This window comes from Haemorhous mexicanus, chromosome 13 (genome assembly GCF_027477595.1).
Source record: "Haemorhous mexicanus isolate bHaeMex1 chromosome 13, bHaeMex1.pri, whole genome shotgun sequence".
NCBI lineage: Eukaryota > Metazoa > Chordata > Aves > Passeriformes > Fringillidae > Haemorhous > Haemorhous mexicanus.
This window is the reverse complement of record NC_082353.1, coordinates 7,839,176-7,858,454: the sequence shown is the minus strand read 5'-3', so window position 1 is coordinate 7,858,454 and position 19,279 is coordinate 7,839,176. Positions and strand designations below refer to the sequence as shown.

At 38.5% G+C, this 19,279-nt stretch overlaps 1 protein-coding gene across 2 annotated transcripts; it reads right to left on the bottom strand.

The window, feature by feature from the left end:
• Window positions 1-486: 486 nt before the first annotated feature.
• On the bottom strand, window positions 487-15,318 carry LOC132333275 (threonine--tRNA ligase 1, cytoplasmic-like). 2 transcript variants are annotated; one of them, XM_059858200.1, is made up of 19 exons: window positions 15,045-15,318; window positions 14,251-14,343; window positions 13,300-13,490; window positions 12,653-12,776; window positions 11,431-11,552; window positions 10,507-10,624; window positions 9,841-9,905; window positions 9,071-9,149; window positions 7,704-7,850; window positions 7,002-7,100; window positions 6,499-6,665; window positions 5,826-5,988; window positions 5,074-5,211; window positions 4,560-4,637; window positions 4,360-4,460; window positions 3,127-3,231; window positions 2,290-2,362; window positions 1,458-1,572; window positions 487-1,342 (listed from the first exon to the last, which is right to left on the bottom strand). In XM_059858200.1, exons 1-19 carry the CDS (start codon window positions 15,294-15,296, stop codon window positions 1,194-1,196), a joined length of 2,379 nt encoding a protein of 792 aa, XP_059714183.1. In that variant the 5' UTR covers window positions 15,297-15,318; the 3' UTR covers window positions 487-1,193. The 2 variants fall into 2 exon arrangements, 1 of the variants encoding a protein (XP_059714183.1); XR_009488114.1 differs by lacking the exon at window positions 2,290-2,362 and having other exon boundaries at window positions 1,204-1,342.
• Window positions 15,319-19,279: the final 3,961 nt, after the last annotated feature.

Sequence of the window (19,279 nt, the reverse complement as noted above, 5' to 3'; positions counted from 1 at the left end):
GCTCCGTCACTGTTTTTTTTTCTCCTTTTCTTTAGAAGCAGGAGATAAAAACAGATCCACAAACCCAAACGAATACAAAACCAAACACAGACCTATTAAACATAAGTCTGTATGAGTGTGAGGCAAAAGTAAATCATAAGCTGTGTATTTATGTTAATATTTAGTAGTTTCTGCGTGATAGGTGTGATATTTAAATCACAACTGGAGCTGTATAGCTTAGGTAACTGAGCAATACACTTAACACTATATAAGCCTGTTAATAACAGCATATTAAAGTGAAAAAACCGGTAAAAATTAATCTCTGAAAAAAATCCAGCTCAATTGCCTGCAACAGCAGCTTTAAAAATCATTTCTAAGCATAAACAAAACAGATATATGGCCAGCTTCAAGTCCAACATACTGTTCTAAAATGAAAGTTGTCCTCTGTTCCTTTTCAGCATTCTAACTACTTCTAGCAAATAAAGCAATAAAACACACACAGAAACGTTTTTCAAAGCTTTTTTTTTGTTTTAGTAAAAAGCCAAAACAACAGCAAACAGAGGAAAAAATTAAACACTTCACACCTAGTTATAGTAATTGAACTGCATTCTTGGCGACCACCATCACAGCAACCAGTCATCGCACCAACTCCGTGAGTGCCTTGTTACACTGAGACTTCCAACTAAGACTCCAGTGCATTAATATTCTGTGAACACACATTCTGAAACAACCAAGACGTTCACATTCCTCCCCCAGTCCCCCAAATTTTTGTTATCAGCTGGAGCTAGAAAAAAACCTAATGCAAACTGCTCCTGAGGCCCCTGTGCACTGCCAAGCTCAGGATGCCAGGTCACAGGTACCTGCTCCATGACTGAGGGAGCTCAGCACTCCCAGCACCCACCCTGTCCTTCCCAGCCTCCTGATCCCCACCATGGTACAGCCCTGACTTATTTCCACAGCAAACCCACCACATCAGAGGTGTAGGACTTTATAAATAAGCATTCTGCAGTTCAGGAGATTGGAAACCCATGCGATTGATAAAGGATTTGACAGGTGCATCTGTCCTTATGCTTTTCCCAGAGCACCAACAATGCTCCATTTGCTTAGTTTGTGTATCCATTAACTGAAAATTCTCTCAGATGAGCATCACTGCTGTGCAGGAAGAAAGAAACATTTCACATAGGCAGCTAATATTTTTTTTCCTAGCAGTAACATCAGAATTCTTCTTCTGCATTTGCAATTTGTGAAGTTTTAAATTTCTTGAGTTTTTCAATAGTAGAAGATACTGAAATCTCTCCATGAACTTTGTTGTCTCTGGTTCTCACATTGACAGCATTATTTGCTTTCTCCTTTTCTCCAACCACTGCAAGACATAGCACGAAATATTACACAATCTACATTAGAAAATGAGCCTAGAATACACTTTGTCCAACATTAGAACTTAAATGATATTCAGAAATGCAAGATGCTGCAATTACCTAAAATGAAGTTATACTGAGCCAGCTGTGCATTTCTAATTTTCTTGTTTAATGTGCAACTTTGATCTAGATCCACATCTGACATAAATCCTGCTTCAAAAAACTGGTTGCAAACCTAAAAAAAAACCCAAAGAAACCAAACCCCTCTTAGTGTTACTATACAGTTTACAACATACATTTGTACATGCTGCAATTATTGATCTCTCTCAATAATTAATTCATGCATATGCATAATTTTGTTCTTGTGGATGATTATAAGGATTTCAGTGAAGTTATCTGAAGAAATCTGCACACATAGCAGCACCCCAGCTGGGAGACAACACAAGACAACATCTATATCAAACATGTGCTGCTCTGCTACTGCATGTCAAAAAAATGTCCTCAGTCTGAGAAAGGAGTAAGAGGAGTAGGAACAAACACACTTACTCTTGCATTAAAAGGAGAGAATGGGACAGGGGTAAAAACAACCATGGTTCAAAAGGGATGTAGTCAGGAATACACGTGGTGGGAAATGGAAGAAACTGGCTCTGCCTATTTAAGAGCTGAGAGTGCTGTAATGAAGCATTAGTTATATAAGGTTTGTCATCCAGGATGCTTTGTCCTTGAATAATTACAGAAGAATGTACATAATTAAAGAACCCAAAATACTTAAAGTTGCATACCCCTTACTCAGACACATACAAATTTTGGACAGAAACTTTTATATTGAAAAATTTACCTCTCCCCCAAACATATCTACAGAGTTATCAAGCATTAATTCCCTGTTCTAGGAAAAGCCCTAAGGATCTCTGAAATCTGCCTGCTGCCATAAGGAGACAAGCTGTCCTCTCACCTGCTGGGCGTATTGTTCCGAGGTGGGGCCCACAGGCACAACCATGACCTGCCGTGGAGACAGCCAGAATGGCCTGGCCAGCACAGGACAGACAGGAAACAAAGGTGCATTTTATATTTCCATAGTCATGTTCCACAAGAATAATTTCTGTATAGAATTATTTACGCTAGCTAAGGATGTTGGATAGTGTATTATCTCCCTCTTCTCAAGCTCACACAAAATAGCAAATAGACTGATTCCAGTAAAATGACATATGGGGAAGTAGGACCTTCTGTTTTCTTCCCAGATGACTTCACAATTTTAAACAGAATTTTTTCTGCATAATTTTCACTTTTATCTATTACTTTACAGTGAAGATGGACAGTCAGGTGACTGAAAGTAAGAATTAACTCTTCCTTAGCAATTTAAATACATTCATGACGAAGTATTTCCAGATCTTATCCAAGACAAAATGATCAATCTTAGAAGTACAAAAATATTTCACATATTACGATTACTTAATGCTTGTGTATACACAAATAATTGCTTTACATATATCTGACATCCTGCTGGTACAAAAGCACAATTTTTAAGAAAAAAGGAATAAGAATAATGCAGGACTTACACATTTAATTACAATTCCTATTTTGGCATTATTTTTCTATTTTTCTGCAGTCTCATGAAATTGTATGGATATCATACAACTCAGACCAGACAAACAGACTTTTCTTGTAATCTTACTAATTTTGAGAAAATTTTAGGGATATTATTTTTGCATTATAATATAGGGGACAATAGGAACGATATGCAGTTTCTACGTTGTTAAAGTTTTCTTAAAATTCCATTTGTGCCACATACCATTTTCCTCCATAATTTTCTGCTAGAATAGCTATCATTCTCTCCACAGATCCCAAAATAGCTCTGTGAATAATCACTGGCCTTTTCTTGTCATCACCATCCTTACTGAAAAAAAAAAAAATTAAAATCAAAGTTTTTTCTTAAAAAATAGTTATCTTAGCTCATACATATGTAATCATACTAATATTTTTGATTCTACTTTAAACAGAAAGACAAAATTTAGTTAGTTATACTTATGAAAAGTCTACTGGTTTTATAAAAAATGTACTTCAAGTCAGCTGGGCTTTAAAAGAAATACTAATTTAAAATAATCATGCCTGTAGCTAGTGGCAGAGACACACTCTTAAATTTGAGAAGACACTTGACTGACTCAGCACCATTTTTGTGCATTTTAATATTTTATGTACTTCCTTGCACTCTCTTTCCATTAGGACTTGCTTTTATTTTGTTGCACAGGAACTTACCTGCCCTTACTTTTCATTACTTCACTAAATTACAATCCTGAAATTTAAAAAAACCTGTTTTTTTTTTTTTAAATCCAGTTCATAATAATATTATCACCTATCACAAAAACTGTAACATCTACTGTAGAATATACCACAGGACCAAAAAATTACAGATTCTTACCTATCTTCCCCATCTTCATAATATTCAAAATCAAACACAGCAGGAAATACAACCCAGAAAATGAGTATTCAAGTCAATGTGGTACTAAAGTTAATTTGCTCAGTGGGGCTAGCTGGAAACCAGCCACATTTTCACTAAAAGCTGTTTGTACTTGGTTTATGTTCAAAGTTAACTAAATTAATCTGACAAAAATGAAGAACCACTTAGTACAAACATACTTGCTCCTTAGGGCATGTTTGAATTTGTGTGCCATGTCTTCCAAGGAGATACAATGACTAAGCTGAAAAAGAAAACTGACTCAGCTGAGGAGTTTTTAGCATTACTTATGATCAGTTGTCTTCAAAACTGGCAGAGAAGAAAGATAATGAGATTTTCCTGCATTTAGAATGAAAGTGAGCTACCATTACTTTGAGAAAATATCTTCATGCTCATGACTCGCTCCTCTAGCCACTGAGGGTGTTTGCTCTGCCTACCAGCTGACTGATTTACAAGCTAATCATTTGTTAAATGAGCAATATAGCACTAGTACATAATGGGAATTACATATAATGACAGCTATTGTTCCATTTCATTTGAAAAAGGAAGATATTCAGCTGAACCACTCACCCAACATAAGTAAGATTAAACCGAATGGGCAGCTGGAAGTCAAGCTGGATGGTAGCACATTGATGGTACCTACCAATTGCATCTTTGATTTTAATATCAATCTGTGAAGCAAAATCACACAGTTACTAAATATAGTTTGCCTGCAGTACATCTGCATTTCTATCCATCCCGAAGTTATACTGAAATGCTGAGTCACTAACCTTAGGACCATAAAATGCTCCATCTCCTGGATTCAAACTCCATTGCTCTCCAAAGTTATTCAAGCTGTTCTGAAGTTGCTGATCATAAAAATGAGAGAGTAATTAAGAAAGGTCTATAAGGGCCTCTCATTACTGGAAGCCAAAGGAATTTCCTTTGAAATTCAAAAGGAGTGAAAAGGCAGCACAACCTCTATTGTTCAAGCATTTGCTCGTTTATGATAAATAATCTGGAAATAGTAGTTCCTTGTATAAATATAATGATTAATCAGAAAAAAAAGATTAATAGAAATTTAACTAGTTCAAGGTAAGGGGCTAAGTAAGAAACTGAAAGTTCTGATTTTCTATAAAAACTTCAGATTTAATGTGATGTTTCCCTACAAGAACTTATACCAAGGGCAGTATTTAGCATGCGATTTAAGCAATTTCACCATGCAGCATGGAAGAACTCAGTTAAATATCTATCTCTGCAAGTACAAATATTAAGGAGTTTGTTTGTTTGCTTTTAAATTTTTACCTTTTCTGCATGATCCCAGATCTCTAAATCTCCAAGATAATTTTCTGGTCTTGTAGAAAGATGCAGTTGAAAGGTAAAGCCAAAGACAGCATACACTGACTTCAAGAAATCAAGACAGTCCTTAATTTCTTCTTCAATCTTAAACAAAAAACATATTAAATAGGTTAAAATTAACTGACAAAAAATGCAATTGAATCTACTGAATTCCTCATAACAAGAACATAAGGGTCCATTAAATAAGAAAGAATTAAAAAATCACTCGAAAATTACATCCAAGGAACCCAAATACATTTAATGAGCAAAGAAATATCTGAGGTGTTGTGGCTTCAAAGCATGGAATGAAAAGTAGTATTTTTCTTAAGCATGAGGTTCTGGAGACAAATTGTATCCTGAAATAAAGTACATCAATTATTACATGTAGTTCCACTAAAATCTAAGGCATTACTGACAAAATTAAGGTTTTATTCAGCATTACTATAGAAAACAATGGGATCAACTGCTTTTTTTTTTCGTAGAGGGAGATGGAAAATACAAGAAATTTTACTTTCTGGGGTTTAGCTGCCCATTGCATCTTTCTAAATAAAATGAAGCACCTAGAAAAAAAAATGACCAAAAGCAGCTTTATGCAATACAATGGAAGAATCAAGAGTTGAAATACTTCAGTCTTGTTTACTGTTAGTTAGCACTGGGAGAGGGAAGAGTTTTTTTGGTTGACTGGTGGGGATGTGGAAGGTGCCTTTTTTTTTTTTTACCTGTTCCATTGTGCAAAAGATGTGAGCATCATCTTGTTGGAAGCGCCTTACACGAGTCAAGCCACTCAAAGTGCCTGAGAGCTCATTTCGGTGAAGAACTCCAAAATCTGCAAGTCTAAGAGGCAATTCCCTCCAGGATCGAGGACGATGGGCAAACATCAAGCTAAAACCAACATGGAAGAACCTTCCTTTTATCCTTCTTACAGGAGATTTAAGACAACACAGAAGTAAACAAAGCTCAGTACAGACAATCACATTTTTAAGTATTTACTCATTCAGGTTGTCTACATCCTGAAAGACAGGCAAACACAAGAAGCACACCACTCAATGTACTGCTAAAAATCACTGAAGAAAAAAAACACTGCAAGAGTAAATCAAGACAGGTTAATCCGTACCCTTCTTGGAACATCTCATCTGATGCCCACCTGTATCCAACAAAATTGGTATTTACTAGTGGTACAGACTAGTATTAGCATGCACAAACCCAACTCAGTGCAGACTTACTGCAAAGGTCTGCTTTGGGGCACTGTCAAAAAAGCTCTCTGGACACACTGGCTTAGCAGTCTATCATACACATACATGACAGTGTGTATTAATACTCCTTTTATTTCTCCTCAGCCCCAAAAAGGATAAATGATGTAAAATAAGATGTTTTCCAGTTGAGAGTACAAACCAATGTCCTGGACAATTCATGGGTTTAAGGGCAAAGGTTTCCTTCTCAATCTCAAAGGAGAACATATTTTCACTGTAGTGCTGCCAATGTCCTGAAGCTTCCCAGAGTTTACTGTTGAAGACATTCGGAGATACAACTTCAGTAAAATTACGCCTGCGATATTCCCCCTACAGAACAAATGCAACATTTAAAAGGTGAGAGAGATTTTGACAAACAAAAGCTTGACTCTTTTCAACTGTGGTATTTTGATGGCAATTTACAGGGACACAATAGGACTACTGCACAAGTAGACTTTGCGCAATTGGAAAAACACAGCTTCATTCTGCCTTATTTTCAAAAAGATGAAATTTGTATAATCCTTGTAAAAATCTTGTATACGTTCACATATATAGATACTTCTCTTTCTGTGGAGAGCTCAGCACTATGAATGGCCTATCATTTAAGATCAACAAATGACAATCAAGTTGTTAGGACTTGCATCAGTAACATCAGTATGTACTCACCCGTATGAAATCCACGAGAGTGTTATAAAGAAAGGCACCTCTAGGGAGGAAAAAGCAGCTTCCGGGACTCAAATCATGAAAGAAGAAGAGTTCTTGCTCCTAGGTAAATCAAAACCAGAATGCTCTAACAGCAATTCAGAGAGAATTGCAGATGTAACTACTTCACACACATCAAGACACTGCTTGCAAAGATGAAATATTACAGCAACATGTCTACAAGTTCTCAGCAAGACCACTTAATTGATCTGCAGTTCTTACTCGTAGAGATTTTTAAGAACATCAAATTCCATTTGATTCTTTGACCATGTAAACACACATTTCCCCAAATTTACACCTATTATAAAGAAGAAGCAAACCATGCTATTTACACAATTTCTAAATAAATTTTCTTCTGTGAAAAACAGAGTGATTTAGGTAGGATCTGCAAAGACTCTACATTAATAGGTTTAAGGTTTATATCCCTAAACTAAGGGACTAAAGCCATTAACTTCTTCCCAACATTAGTTTAACACTCATATGTAAGAGACGAGTTTGTAGAACTAAAATTTTAAAATGTAAGTGACACCAAGAAGCACAAAGAACTGGCTCCCCTTAAAGCTGTCAAAAAACAACAACAACAACAAAAACCCCAAAACTAAAATACAAGGGAAGAGAATAAATTCTATAATAGAAGTATAAAAAGTAGACAGTAGAATAGTATACCTTTCCAATTTTCCTATGATCCCGGTTTTTGGCTTCTTCCTGGACTTTTTCCCATTCCTTCATCATTTTGTTATCAGGAAAGGATATTCCATATATTCTCTGCAGAGTTTCCATGTCAGATTTTCCTTCCCAATATGTAGAGGAACTCTGATACACAAAACCCATACTTTACGATAATATTACATAATATCAGGGAAAGAGGGATAAACACTAACCCATTTGAACATTATTGTATTTTCCCTGGGAAAAAGAATTATACGCAGTCCTTCAGCTTTTGTTTGTAATATAAAGAGATTTGCAATGCCTTTTAGTCAGCATACTAATACAGAAGACAAGCAGAAGCGACAGGTCAAATATTTGTGAGTTTCATTCTGCTTAGATACCTTGTTTAAAACTCACATCATGGCATACTTTATGATTTCATGTTATGGCTTTTAAAAAGGCAGGAGTTGTTTACACTGAAAACATAATGTAGCAGGAAAACAAGAAAGGCAAAACAAACCTAACTCTCACAGTTAAATCTGAGCAGTTTTAACCCTCTACCCACTCAATCCCTGGAACTCAAGAGTTCCATACACTTCAGTTTGGAAGCCAGGAAAAGTCACAATGATGAATGTTTCAAAGAGCTCAGACTAATAAGGTTACCAAAATTAGGATCTGTGAGTAACTTAACACCATACATTCAGAGGCCTCTGCAAACACTGTCTCTGGCTTCCCTAGAAGCAATGCCTTTTTTTAACAGCAGCACCTGCAGAACTGCTAAGGTCCACTTTATCTCCTGTACCTAAAAATCTCTTGTACCTGACAAGGTCAAAATACTATTTTCTGATCCAGTGAGTATCTTCATGTGAACTTACTGCAGAACAGAGCATGTACACCCCCTTGCAGTCAGATGTGACAGCTGGTACAGACTAACCAGGACACTTGTCCTGTGAAGTGCAGTGCTGATGGGAGATAGTGGCACAGTCCTGCCACAGGGGCTCAGGCTGCTCGTCTCTCCTGTGCACAGCAGAATTGGCTCCACAGCTCATCTGGTCACCACTAGCCAGAGTAGTTTTGCAGGGCTCTTCATCAGTCTAAATGAGCAAGTTACTTCACTTATACTCTGATACAAAACATGCTGGTAACTTCCACTGAGGGACTACTGTCTTAGCCAAGAATCAGTAAGTGTCAGACACAGATCAGCAATTAAAGTCAGTAGCTCAACTTGTACAATGGGAACTGGGAAAGAAATGAAGAACTACTGTACAGTAAGCAAAGAAAACAACACAAAGGACCAATCCTAGTACAGTCAGCTCAGGAAAAAAATATAAATAAATCAATGGACAATTTATTCCAGTTTTGATGCACAGTTAATTTAAACTTACCTTAACTATTTTAAGGGCCTTAATTTTCCCAGTGTGTCTCACATGTGGTCCCTTGCAGAGATCAATCAACGGACCACATCTATGTGCCAAAACAAGAAGTGTTCATTTCCAAGCAACCCAACATTTTTCCATACATTCACTAATGGCACACAAGTTCGTTTGACACTTTCAAACATGCCAGTAAATATAAATATGCACCATGCAGCAAATTCAGTGCACCTTAAATGTAACTGTGCCTTCTACCTGAAGTAGAATATTCACTCAATAAATGCTCAGCACACTGGATCCATTTTCAAGAGCATCATAACCCATTTGTCAATTCATACAGTTCCTTATGTGAACTTTTTCAAGTTGGCCAGGAAATTTAAAAGTATGCACATCTAACAGAAAATGATGTTGCCATTTTCCAAACAACTAACAAGTAACTGAATGAACAGGTTCCTCACCCCACATTGAGCTAGAGTTAGCTTTACCGATTATGCAACAAGACAATGTCAGAGATGGCAACTTATTTTAATCAGTCTACTGAAACCAGAGGGAATAAATAAAAACTGAATTTGACATTTCTCCACAAATTGAGACCTAATCTGTCCCAGCAGAGAAAGAAAATCTCACTCAAGTAGCAATATTAATTGCAAACTAAACTTCCAATCACACAAGAATTCAGAACTTGGAAAAAAAAAAAAAAAAACAAACCCAAATTTTTCTCTCAAATTAAATTAATTAGCTATAAAAATACCTAATAATACCATTCAAGTATATTTCTTTACCTGTATACTGTGGTAGTTGGTGTCTTCACCTTCTCATTAAGGATACGACACTTAAACTTGTTATACTGTGTGTGGAAGCATGAAAAGCCAGAAACGTCAATAAAATGGATAATAAAATTCTCTTCAAAAATTACAGTTTAATATCACAAGTGCACTAGTAAAAGACACTTCTAACCAACAACAACAAAAAACCCCCCACATCTACTTCTCAGAAAAGTTGCAAAAGCAGTGGGGAAAGAGACAGAAACATGTTAATTCCTCTGAGGGTGTGCTGAGGATTGTGATCACCAGCTGAACACCCCAAAGCACTTGTGAAAAGCAATCACACAGTACAGTGAGACCGGTGATAGTCACTGAGTAAAACGGGATTAGAACTAAAGCCTTTTCTGACCCATCTTCACAAGTGAGCCAGAAGAAATGTATGCCTTTCATTTACTTATTTGTTATTTCATTGAGCTGGAGGTGTGTTTTTGTGGAATACAGAATTGTTATAATAAGTGCTTGAAAGCATCCTGAACACTTGGGAGGGTATATGGAGAGGGGGAAAAGGATGGTATTGTTTTTCTTTGTTTTTCCTTTGTTGTACTATTCTGATGAGTCAGTCACATGCAATATTTCATAAAAGTTACATTTTAAAAGATCATTGTAGCAGATCCACAGATTTACCTTAAACATGTCTAACAGGATCTCCTTTTTGACTTCCAGCCTTTCAAAAGCCTGTTTCTCTTTTATGATATTTTTACAACGGTCCTCTAATAGTGGGAATTCACTACTAGATACACTTCTAGACAAAAAGACACAGGCAAAAGAAATATAAATTAATCATTGATACTCCCATTTTTCTAATGGTCTAATTTGAAAAACATGGAGTGGGTTGTGATTTGTCACTGTATTTTTTTTTCCTTAGTTACTTACAATCAGCTGTATTTTCAGACACTAAACCTAGAAAAACAGACAGTACCACCCTGAAAAAACCCATTGCAATAATTCATTTGAGTGTCTGGAACAGTCTTTGACATCATTAAATATCTGGAAGACCTATAGCTCAAAATATACATATGATTTAAGAAAAAAAAACAAAACAAAAAAACAAGGGGGGAAAAGGCTCAACCCAGCCACAAGAGCCAGTTTATCAGCTCATGCAGATTCAGTATTCTCCCTGCCTACAGAAGGATAAACAAGGAAAAAACAGAATTGTAAAGCTGTGCACTAGGATTAGAAAAGCAGTAAACACCTAGACAAGTTACATGCATTTGTGCCCTTTCTACAAGACTATGGCCCCTGGAAACCAAACTTGCATGACTCTTCAAGGAAACCGTCCCCTTTGCCTCACGGGAACTTCAGAAATTTCAACCCAAATGCTCTGCATTTTTTCCACAGAACAGCTTCAGCTCTTATAGAGCAGGTGTCTGAACATTGCTTCTGAATTTAAATATACAGACACACTCAATTGAAGTGTATATACAGAGGACTATATTTCAAATCATATTAGAGTCAGAATTATACTTTTAACATGCAGTAACAAACAAAATAATTCTAGTACTGATCTTTAATAGGGACTATTAAAGTTCTAAGCCACTGTAATTTTACCTGTCTTCCATGTACATGTCATAATGAAATCCATTCTCAATTGGTGGTCCATAGCATAAGCAGCCTCCAAAATATTCTTCCATGGCCTCTCCAAGAATGTGAGCACTTGAATGCCAATAAACCTGTAAATGAAGTCAGCTAAGCAAACCATCAGGTCAATGGCAATGTGTAACTAAAAAGAAAAAACAAACTAGAGATATCTGCAGATAGGACACAGACTGGAAGCAATGTTGCTCAAATTTTGAGAGAAGTAAAACAACTTTATATTACTCATTTACAGTACTTCAAAATGAAAAGATAATGGCAGATGTAGCACTACTTCAGGCATGTAGCACATGCTTCAGTCTGAAAGTGGATGTCTATATCTCTGCACAATGCCTTCAACTTAATTACTGTACCTTGTTTATTTAGAAGTTAATTTCAGTTGAAGTCTATGCACCACTAATCACATCTAAAGCAATGTAGCAGATTCGGCTGCCATTGCTCACATTCAGTACATTTATTAATGGGTTTATAAACTACATTACCTGAAATGTCAGAAGAGGGAAGCCAACAACAGAGCAGATCAATACCAGTCTCTTATTAATTGAGACTATTTCAGAGCTACTGCTACAAGATAAAGCCTTGACAGGCTCCTGAAATGTCTCCAACTAGCTTAATCACATGAATAATTCTTTGACAAAACTGAAGTCCAATCCCAGCATATAAAGACAACATAAGCTTCAGACTGAATACCATTTAAGAAAAATCTCAGTCAAGTTGCTAAGCATACATATAGTTTAACTGACTAAGAAATGTCTACTTAAGGATCTAATAACAGTGCCAGAACAAGGGGGTGTAGATTTTATTTATGACTGAAGTCTAATATTGGACAGTTTTTAGAAAACAGTAGAGACTCCCTCACTTTGCTTTTACCATGTGATCTGCAAATGCACTGAGCCAAACCACAGACTGTTTCAAGTTAACATACAAATCAAGGCTTACTGTGCAAATTCCTTTGAGAAACAACTTGTTTATGTAAAAGAGAAGGATGAAAAGAACACAAAGATTTTACTCACTCAGACTGCAGGCACTTAGTATCTAATCTTTGTTGAATCATAAGAAGTATGTTACTTGAATAGTTTTGTGGGTTTTTTAATGTAAGATTTTTATAGCTTAATGCTGCAATCAATTTTATGTCATTAGTTTCTTTAATCAAGCAGAAACCAGAGTGTTTACTCACAGCTTTGGCTTCTTCATTATCAAAGGTGAGCAGCTCTAGAGTACAATCTCCCTCCAGCGGACGGTCCAGATCCCAAAGTTCACCATTCACTTTGGCTATGACTGCATTTGAAGCCAACACTTGACTAAAGAAACAGAAGAGACAGGAATATTTAGGTTCAGATTTGTAAAAGACTAGATTTTTAAACCCCGTGAGACCACATCCACATCTTGTAGCACCTGAAGACCGTAAACTTTTGCTTCTGTGGTCTTCTTAAACACTTGCCTACTGTTAAGGTATAGAACCTTAAGGTCTTGAGAGGCTTTCTTCAACACTTTTCAGTGCTGAAGATCTGGAGGACAGGCTGCTCCTTACAACAGGTTCTACTAATTCTGCTAACTCACAAAACTTCCAATATCTCTTAATTCCCAGCAGTGTCACAGATTTAACTGGAAGCATTATGATCCCAGTACAGAATCCCAAGCATCAGAACTGTAACCAGCTGTTTCTACCACATGAAGCTGAAGAACCAATGCTTTCCAAGCAAACCAACTTAAGGGAGCCACCACCCACTGACTGTGACATATATTTTATATAATAAGGTAAGAGACAAATGATAGTAGTAATTTATCACTACAAAAGTACAACTCCTTGAATGTGCAGGTTACCTAATTCCTACAGCTAGTTGATATGGCGTGGTTTTCCAAGATTCCCCTTCAACTGTCTCCCCATCTGTCAGAGTAATTTTGATAGATTTGCTCTGGTTGGCTGCTCTATAAGCTAGCAAAGCATCATGTTCTTTTTTCAGTGCTTCATAAAGCTTCAGTCTGTCTTCTATGAAGCTTGGCACACACTGGAGCTGTAAGACATAAATTTGATCACACATGTATATTTGATCACACATGTGAGACAGAGAGAAAAAAAGGATTCACAGTGTTGGTGCATCCCCAGAGGTTCCAACTTGTCCAGATTTAACTGTACTAGAATTTACACTAAAATTCAGTAAAGCATTTATAAGTAATAATATACAGGATAGTCCCATCCAACTTACTATTTTAGACTGATTTTCCAATTTTCCATGCACTTTCATCAATCTGAACCTAAATGGGTCTGTGAGCTGGACCTCAGAAAGCAGCTTATATTCCTGACCCAAAATTTGCATTTGCCAGATGTCCGGGAGAAATTTGGATCACTCCAACAAGCCCTCGCTTCTGCCACTACATCCAAAGCATCAGATTCCAGCCAGACAGTTCACATGAAGGCTCCTGTATTTTAGCTTAAGGTGAGTTATTAAGCTCTATTGTACTACAGCAGTGCTGCCAATATCCCTTCAGCCATCATGAATGCTCATGAACCATCACCCTCCTTAGGCATCACAAAACCATGACCTTTATTTTCCAATAACCCAAATCCTTTTGTTACATAAAATGTAGAGATTTAATAATGTATCAGTAACCCTACTAATGCAAGATTAAGCTCTTGAATATGTGTGCTAGAGCAAGATTTCTTCCCAAAAGCTGGGATTTCAAAATACAGCAAAGTACTCCAGATTTGAGAGCCTTTTCTGAACCTGGCTGAAAACCACTTTTGTTACTATGTGGTATTAAAGAACCACTTACATCATTCTGGTGTTGGTTCACAGCTTCATTTTCCTTTTTCTTTTCCTCTTTAATTTGATTTACTGCATCAGCTGGACTTGCACTGGAGACTTTCTGAAAACAGTGAGAATACAAAGTATACCCCTACTATACCTTCACTTTTTTTTTCAGCAATCATCAAAACGAACCAAAACAATATAATATAGGGCTAAGAAGGCAATTACAGGGAATAAGGTATGTCCTCAGTACAAAGATTTCTCATGGTACAGCTAAACTGCATCCTTTTGATGTTCTGCAGACACAGCAAGGCTGCTCACCAAGAAAAGTCCTCTCAATACAATTTCCCAAATTTTACTACTACAACTATCACCAAAATCGCCCCATAGACGCCGTTGGAGATCAGGCCGGAGCAGTGAGCAGTCACAGCAACTTCCAATCGTGTGATTCCTCGAACAGGTTGCCCAGCGATGCTGGGGATGCCCCATCCCTAGCAGCGCTCAAGGCCAGGCTGGACGGGGCTCTGATCAATCTAGTCTAGTGGAAGATGTCCCTGCCCACGGCAAGGGGCTTGGAACGAGATGATCTTTAGGGTCCTTCCCAACCCAAACTATTCCATAATTCTATGAACCCTTGGCACAAGGGCAGAGACCACTGCCCAGTGCTGCGGGCAGACACCGCGACAGGCTTCTGCTCCCGGGGGCTGGGCACAGGCGGCTCGGCTCCGTTAGTGTCCCTGTCCCGTCCCTTCCCGCCCGCGGAGGCCCGGCCCGCCCGGGGTCACCGTCCCGCCCGGCACCGAGCGGCCCCGGCGCTACCTCTCCGCCGGCCGGGGGCTGCGCCGGCGCCGCCCGGCCCAGCTCGGCCGCCAGGCTGCGGCGCAGGTGCAGCAGGCGGTAGCGCAGCTTCTCGTTCTCGGCCCGCAGCCGCTGCAGCTCGGGGCTGGCGCTGCCGGGGCAGCGCAGCTCTTGCGGCTCCTTCAGCCGGCCGACCTCGGCCGCCAGCCAGCGCAGCTCCCGCTCCTGCCGCGACAGCCGCAGCTCCGCCGCCTCGGCGGCCGCCGCCGCCATGTTGGCCCCGGCGCGCTCCGCCCCGCCCCGCCCCGCCCGCTGCCGCCGGACCCCGCCCGGGCGCGGCGGCGGGGCCGTGCGGGGCGTTCCTGTGCCCATCGCTCCTTCTTCTAATTGAGCAAACGGCTCTCTAGAGTCGCTGCTGCTGTGCTGGTGATTAGTCAACCTGCCCGAGGCCGGTGAGCAACTGGCAAGTGTCGATATCCACAGAATCAATTGGGGTGGAAAAGACCTCTCAGATCATCGAGTCCAACCTATGACCGAGGACCATCGCGTCAACTGGACCATGGCTCCATGTGCCACATTCGATCCTTAAACGCTTTAAGAAACAATGTCATTGTTAAAACGTGTTGGTCAGATTGCATTCTTATTTGACTTCAATGTCAAATAAACACTGTCAGAGCTTATTTGTAGCGGATGCTTCCTGGCTGACACCATTTGTTATGAATTCAGGCTGATAGAAACTATTCAGCATCTTAGCACAAATTGCAGAACTTAGCACGGAGGTAAATAATTTGAAGAGGTTTGAGTTGCCAGGTGCTAGGACTCAGAGCTTGGGAGGATTGTACAACTCCTGTTGCACAGCCCGACAGTCTGCTGCATCATTTACAGGTCATTGCAGTTAAATACCTCAGATCCTTGAACCTGGGAAAAGAATAGCTCTCCATCACAAACATTTTATATCCACCACGTACTTCCATGTAACCTTTTGTCTTAAACACTTCCTTGGCATCTTCAATTTATCTAGTTTCTTCCCTTGATTGCACTTCACACTCACTTTTCTGTGTTCTTTCTAAACACTTTCAAATTTTCACCTTTAATCTATACTCAGACTTTAAAAGGTGTGGGTTTTTATTACCAAATTGGCAATTACCAAATCAGAATTTTAGCATTTTAGTCTTCTATTTACACAGTGAGAAATAACTATATGGTTTGTGAGAAGGCAGAGAGATAAATCTTGAAATTGTTCACAACTTGATATATTTCCTATATCATCTACTCTTCCTTGTGATTTTAAGATTTTATAAGAACACATTTGTTGTTATAAGAATATATTATTTTACCAACAAAAATAATGGGGAGAATTCTGGCTCCAAACACTGTACTCCTTTAGAAGAAAAAAGTCAATTATTCAGTGCATCAAGCCCAAAGACACTCCTATAGTGTATACTCACAAATTTTAGGTTAATACACCTCAGCAAACTGATACCAATGCACTTTTTTCATTTGCACCAGTTCTTCCTTCCTTTCCTGAAGAGGTACAAATTGAAAACACCTATGTCTATCCCTCACTATAGCAAGGTTGTATATCTTTGAGGTTGGATTGGCAGGTGTGAAAGTAAAATATTGTCTATAGCTTCCTTTAGAAATCCATTTCATTATTAATTTGCTAGGTTACCTGTTCTTTTAATTTTTAAATTGACTACCATACAGAATTTATTACTGTGCTTAGGATACTGATGACAAGCATTGTTGTCAGCACAATAAAATAAACACAGATTTGTTTTTTAAATTAAACTCTGAGAAATGTATTCAGGTTATATCCTCTATATCTCATCTTTGGGTAGTGCCTTATGAACTCAAAAACACGGAACTGGGCTTGCTCTAGCATTTAGTGAAGGAATGGAAGAACTTCCCCTCCAAAGCTGTGGAGGCTGAGAAGGCTGATTCAGAGGATGCTGTCTAACATATGTGGAGCTCCAGTACCCTCTATCAGGATCTTTTATCTGCTGAGATATTGTGGTGTTCCTTAGTAGAACTTCTGAGACAGAAACAATTAGAAGAGAGGAAAGAAACTACCTCTATGGATGTTCCAAACCAGAGGGAATTTTGAGAATTAAAGAGCCCCTGCTTTCAAAGGCTACCTAGAAGACATGCTGGCTACTTACTCTGCCCTCTGCAGATGACCCTGGTGTCATTAGGCTAGCTGTGCTCCCTGGCTCATGGTTAGGATGGCTCATGGTTGGGATAGCAGCTGTTTTGTACCATCCCTGTCCCCCCAGAGGGTCCTCTCTGGTGGGTGATGTCGTGCAGAGCACAGGGAGCTCCACCTGAGATGATCACAGGGGTGTGAGAATCTCACTGCTATGGCCAATAAGCCATAACATTGTAAACTGGGACCGTTAATATTGCTTCAAATAAAACACAATCCCGTAGTCCTTGCTCCACATGATGTGTCACATAGAGGCTTGTTGTATCTGCAAACAGCCACAAGGTGACAGGCAATGCTGCCAAACAATTCTGTGAAGCCTCGCTGGCTGACTGGATGCTCACATAGTCAATAAAATTCCTGCATTATGATATGGTCAGTGGTCAACTTTAATATTAACTGATAAGTACTTGAAATTTTGGAAACAGAAGAAGCCTGACAGGAGGATACAGTGGTTGCAACTAAAGATCACAAGAACAGAAAATATTCTAAAACTCGTTGGACTAAAAGCTTGGCAACATATTTTTGTTTGCTCCACAACAGATAAACTACCCTTTAGAAAAGTGCAGGTAAGGCCACACGAGCAATGCCATGGATGCATTATCAGTTGGCAGCAAAAGAAACAGAATAAATAGACTAAGAGGAGGAGGAGGAGGCAGGAAGTATTCATAGCTTTTCTATACAGGGAATTTATGTTGACAGAAAGTATGAAAACAAGACCAAGCAGTCCATGTACTAAGGAGCATTTGCATAAGGGAGGTTATGTAATGTGTGATCCTCAATGAATGATTATCAGTGGCAGAACACCTCCACTGGGATTGCAGTAATCTCCACTCTTAAACCTGGCTCAGGAAATGGACGCTACATGAATTATTTTGCTTGGAAATGGCATAAAAATCTAGACATGCAGAAATGTTATTCTTAGCAGTTATATATTTACCTTCACATAAAAGGTCTTCTTCTGTAACTTTTTTTTTTACCTTTTGCATATAGGTTCACAAAATATATATAGGAACATGCTTTCTAAATGTGTAATTCCATTGCATATTAAAACTAATATTTTATGGAAGAACAAGAAGTGGAGGGCATTTGTACTGTAGTTTGGGTATGGCCTCCGAGGAATATAAAATCAAAGTGTATGAAGGATGCTTTATTTTATGTCCTGTACCAGCTTGTACAGATTATTTCAGTTTGATCAGCTGTCTTCTAGAATGAATTATTTTTTGCAAAGGGATATCTTTGAAGATCAGTTACAGAATTAAAAAGTAACAGTAACTAAGCAATTCTCAGTCTCATCATTACGGTTCAGAAGCTGTTAACAGTTGTAAAGGGCTAATTAGTGTAATGTAATCCTCTTAGGAGGCTGCAGGCATTGAGCTAGATTTCTTTATAATTTGTATGTAGGCCTTCCTTATTCCATTGGAATTACAATAATCACAGACAGCAGTATGTATTTGCATTCTAGCCATCCACATTATGTTTATTTTGCATACTGAATACTGCACAATAAATGCAGAAGCAGAATTTTCTATTTTCTATTTAAATATCAAAATGTTTGGAAGAACAGCCAAGTCTTGGTTCTACAACTGTGCAAAACCTACCAGAAGAGAAAATGAAAACAGGAGTAAGTGGCTTTCTGAAATCCCAAGCAATCAGAGAGAGAAAATACTGGAAGAGCTGGATGTGAACAAAGTGCTGTCATATTTGGTTTACAAGAGAGTCTTTTCCTTGGAGGAATACAAAGACATTTGGTCCCAGGAGAGCTACAAGAAGAGAACTGAATATTTTCTAGATAAACTGTATTTAAAAGGCCCGGGTGCTTTCTCTGCCTTTTGTTCCATTTTGGAGGAGGTCTCTCCTAAGTTGCTGACATGCTTTCTCCTTGGCTATGAAGGTAAGGTCACTGTCTGCTCTGAAATGCTTAAGTGTATATTGGTAATGTCTTGCAATCCTTTGACACTAATAGTTATTTGCTATAATTAGTGTTTACTTTCTCTTTTGCACTAAACCAGAGATAGTATTTGCTGCCTTTATGGTTCTTTGTTATGAAAGA

Coding starts and splice junctions, on each gene's coding strand:
- LOC132333275 (XM_059858200.1), bottom strand. CDS start 15,296: ATGGCGGCGGCGGCCGCCGAGGCGGCGGAGCTGCGGCTGTCGCGGCAG. Junction 14,344..15,044: donor AGCCCCCGGCCGGCGGAGAG/GTAGCGCCGGGG, acceptor CACTGTTTTCAG/AAAGTCTCCAGTGCAAGTCC. Junction 4,638..5,073: donor TCTGGGATCATGCAGAAAAG/GTAAAAATTTAA, acceptor TTTTATGATCAG/CAACTTCAGAACAGCTTGAA.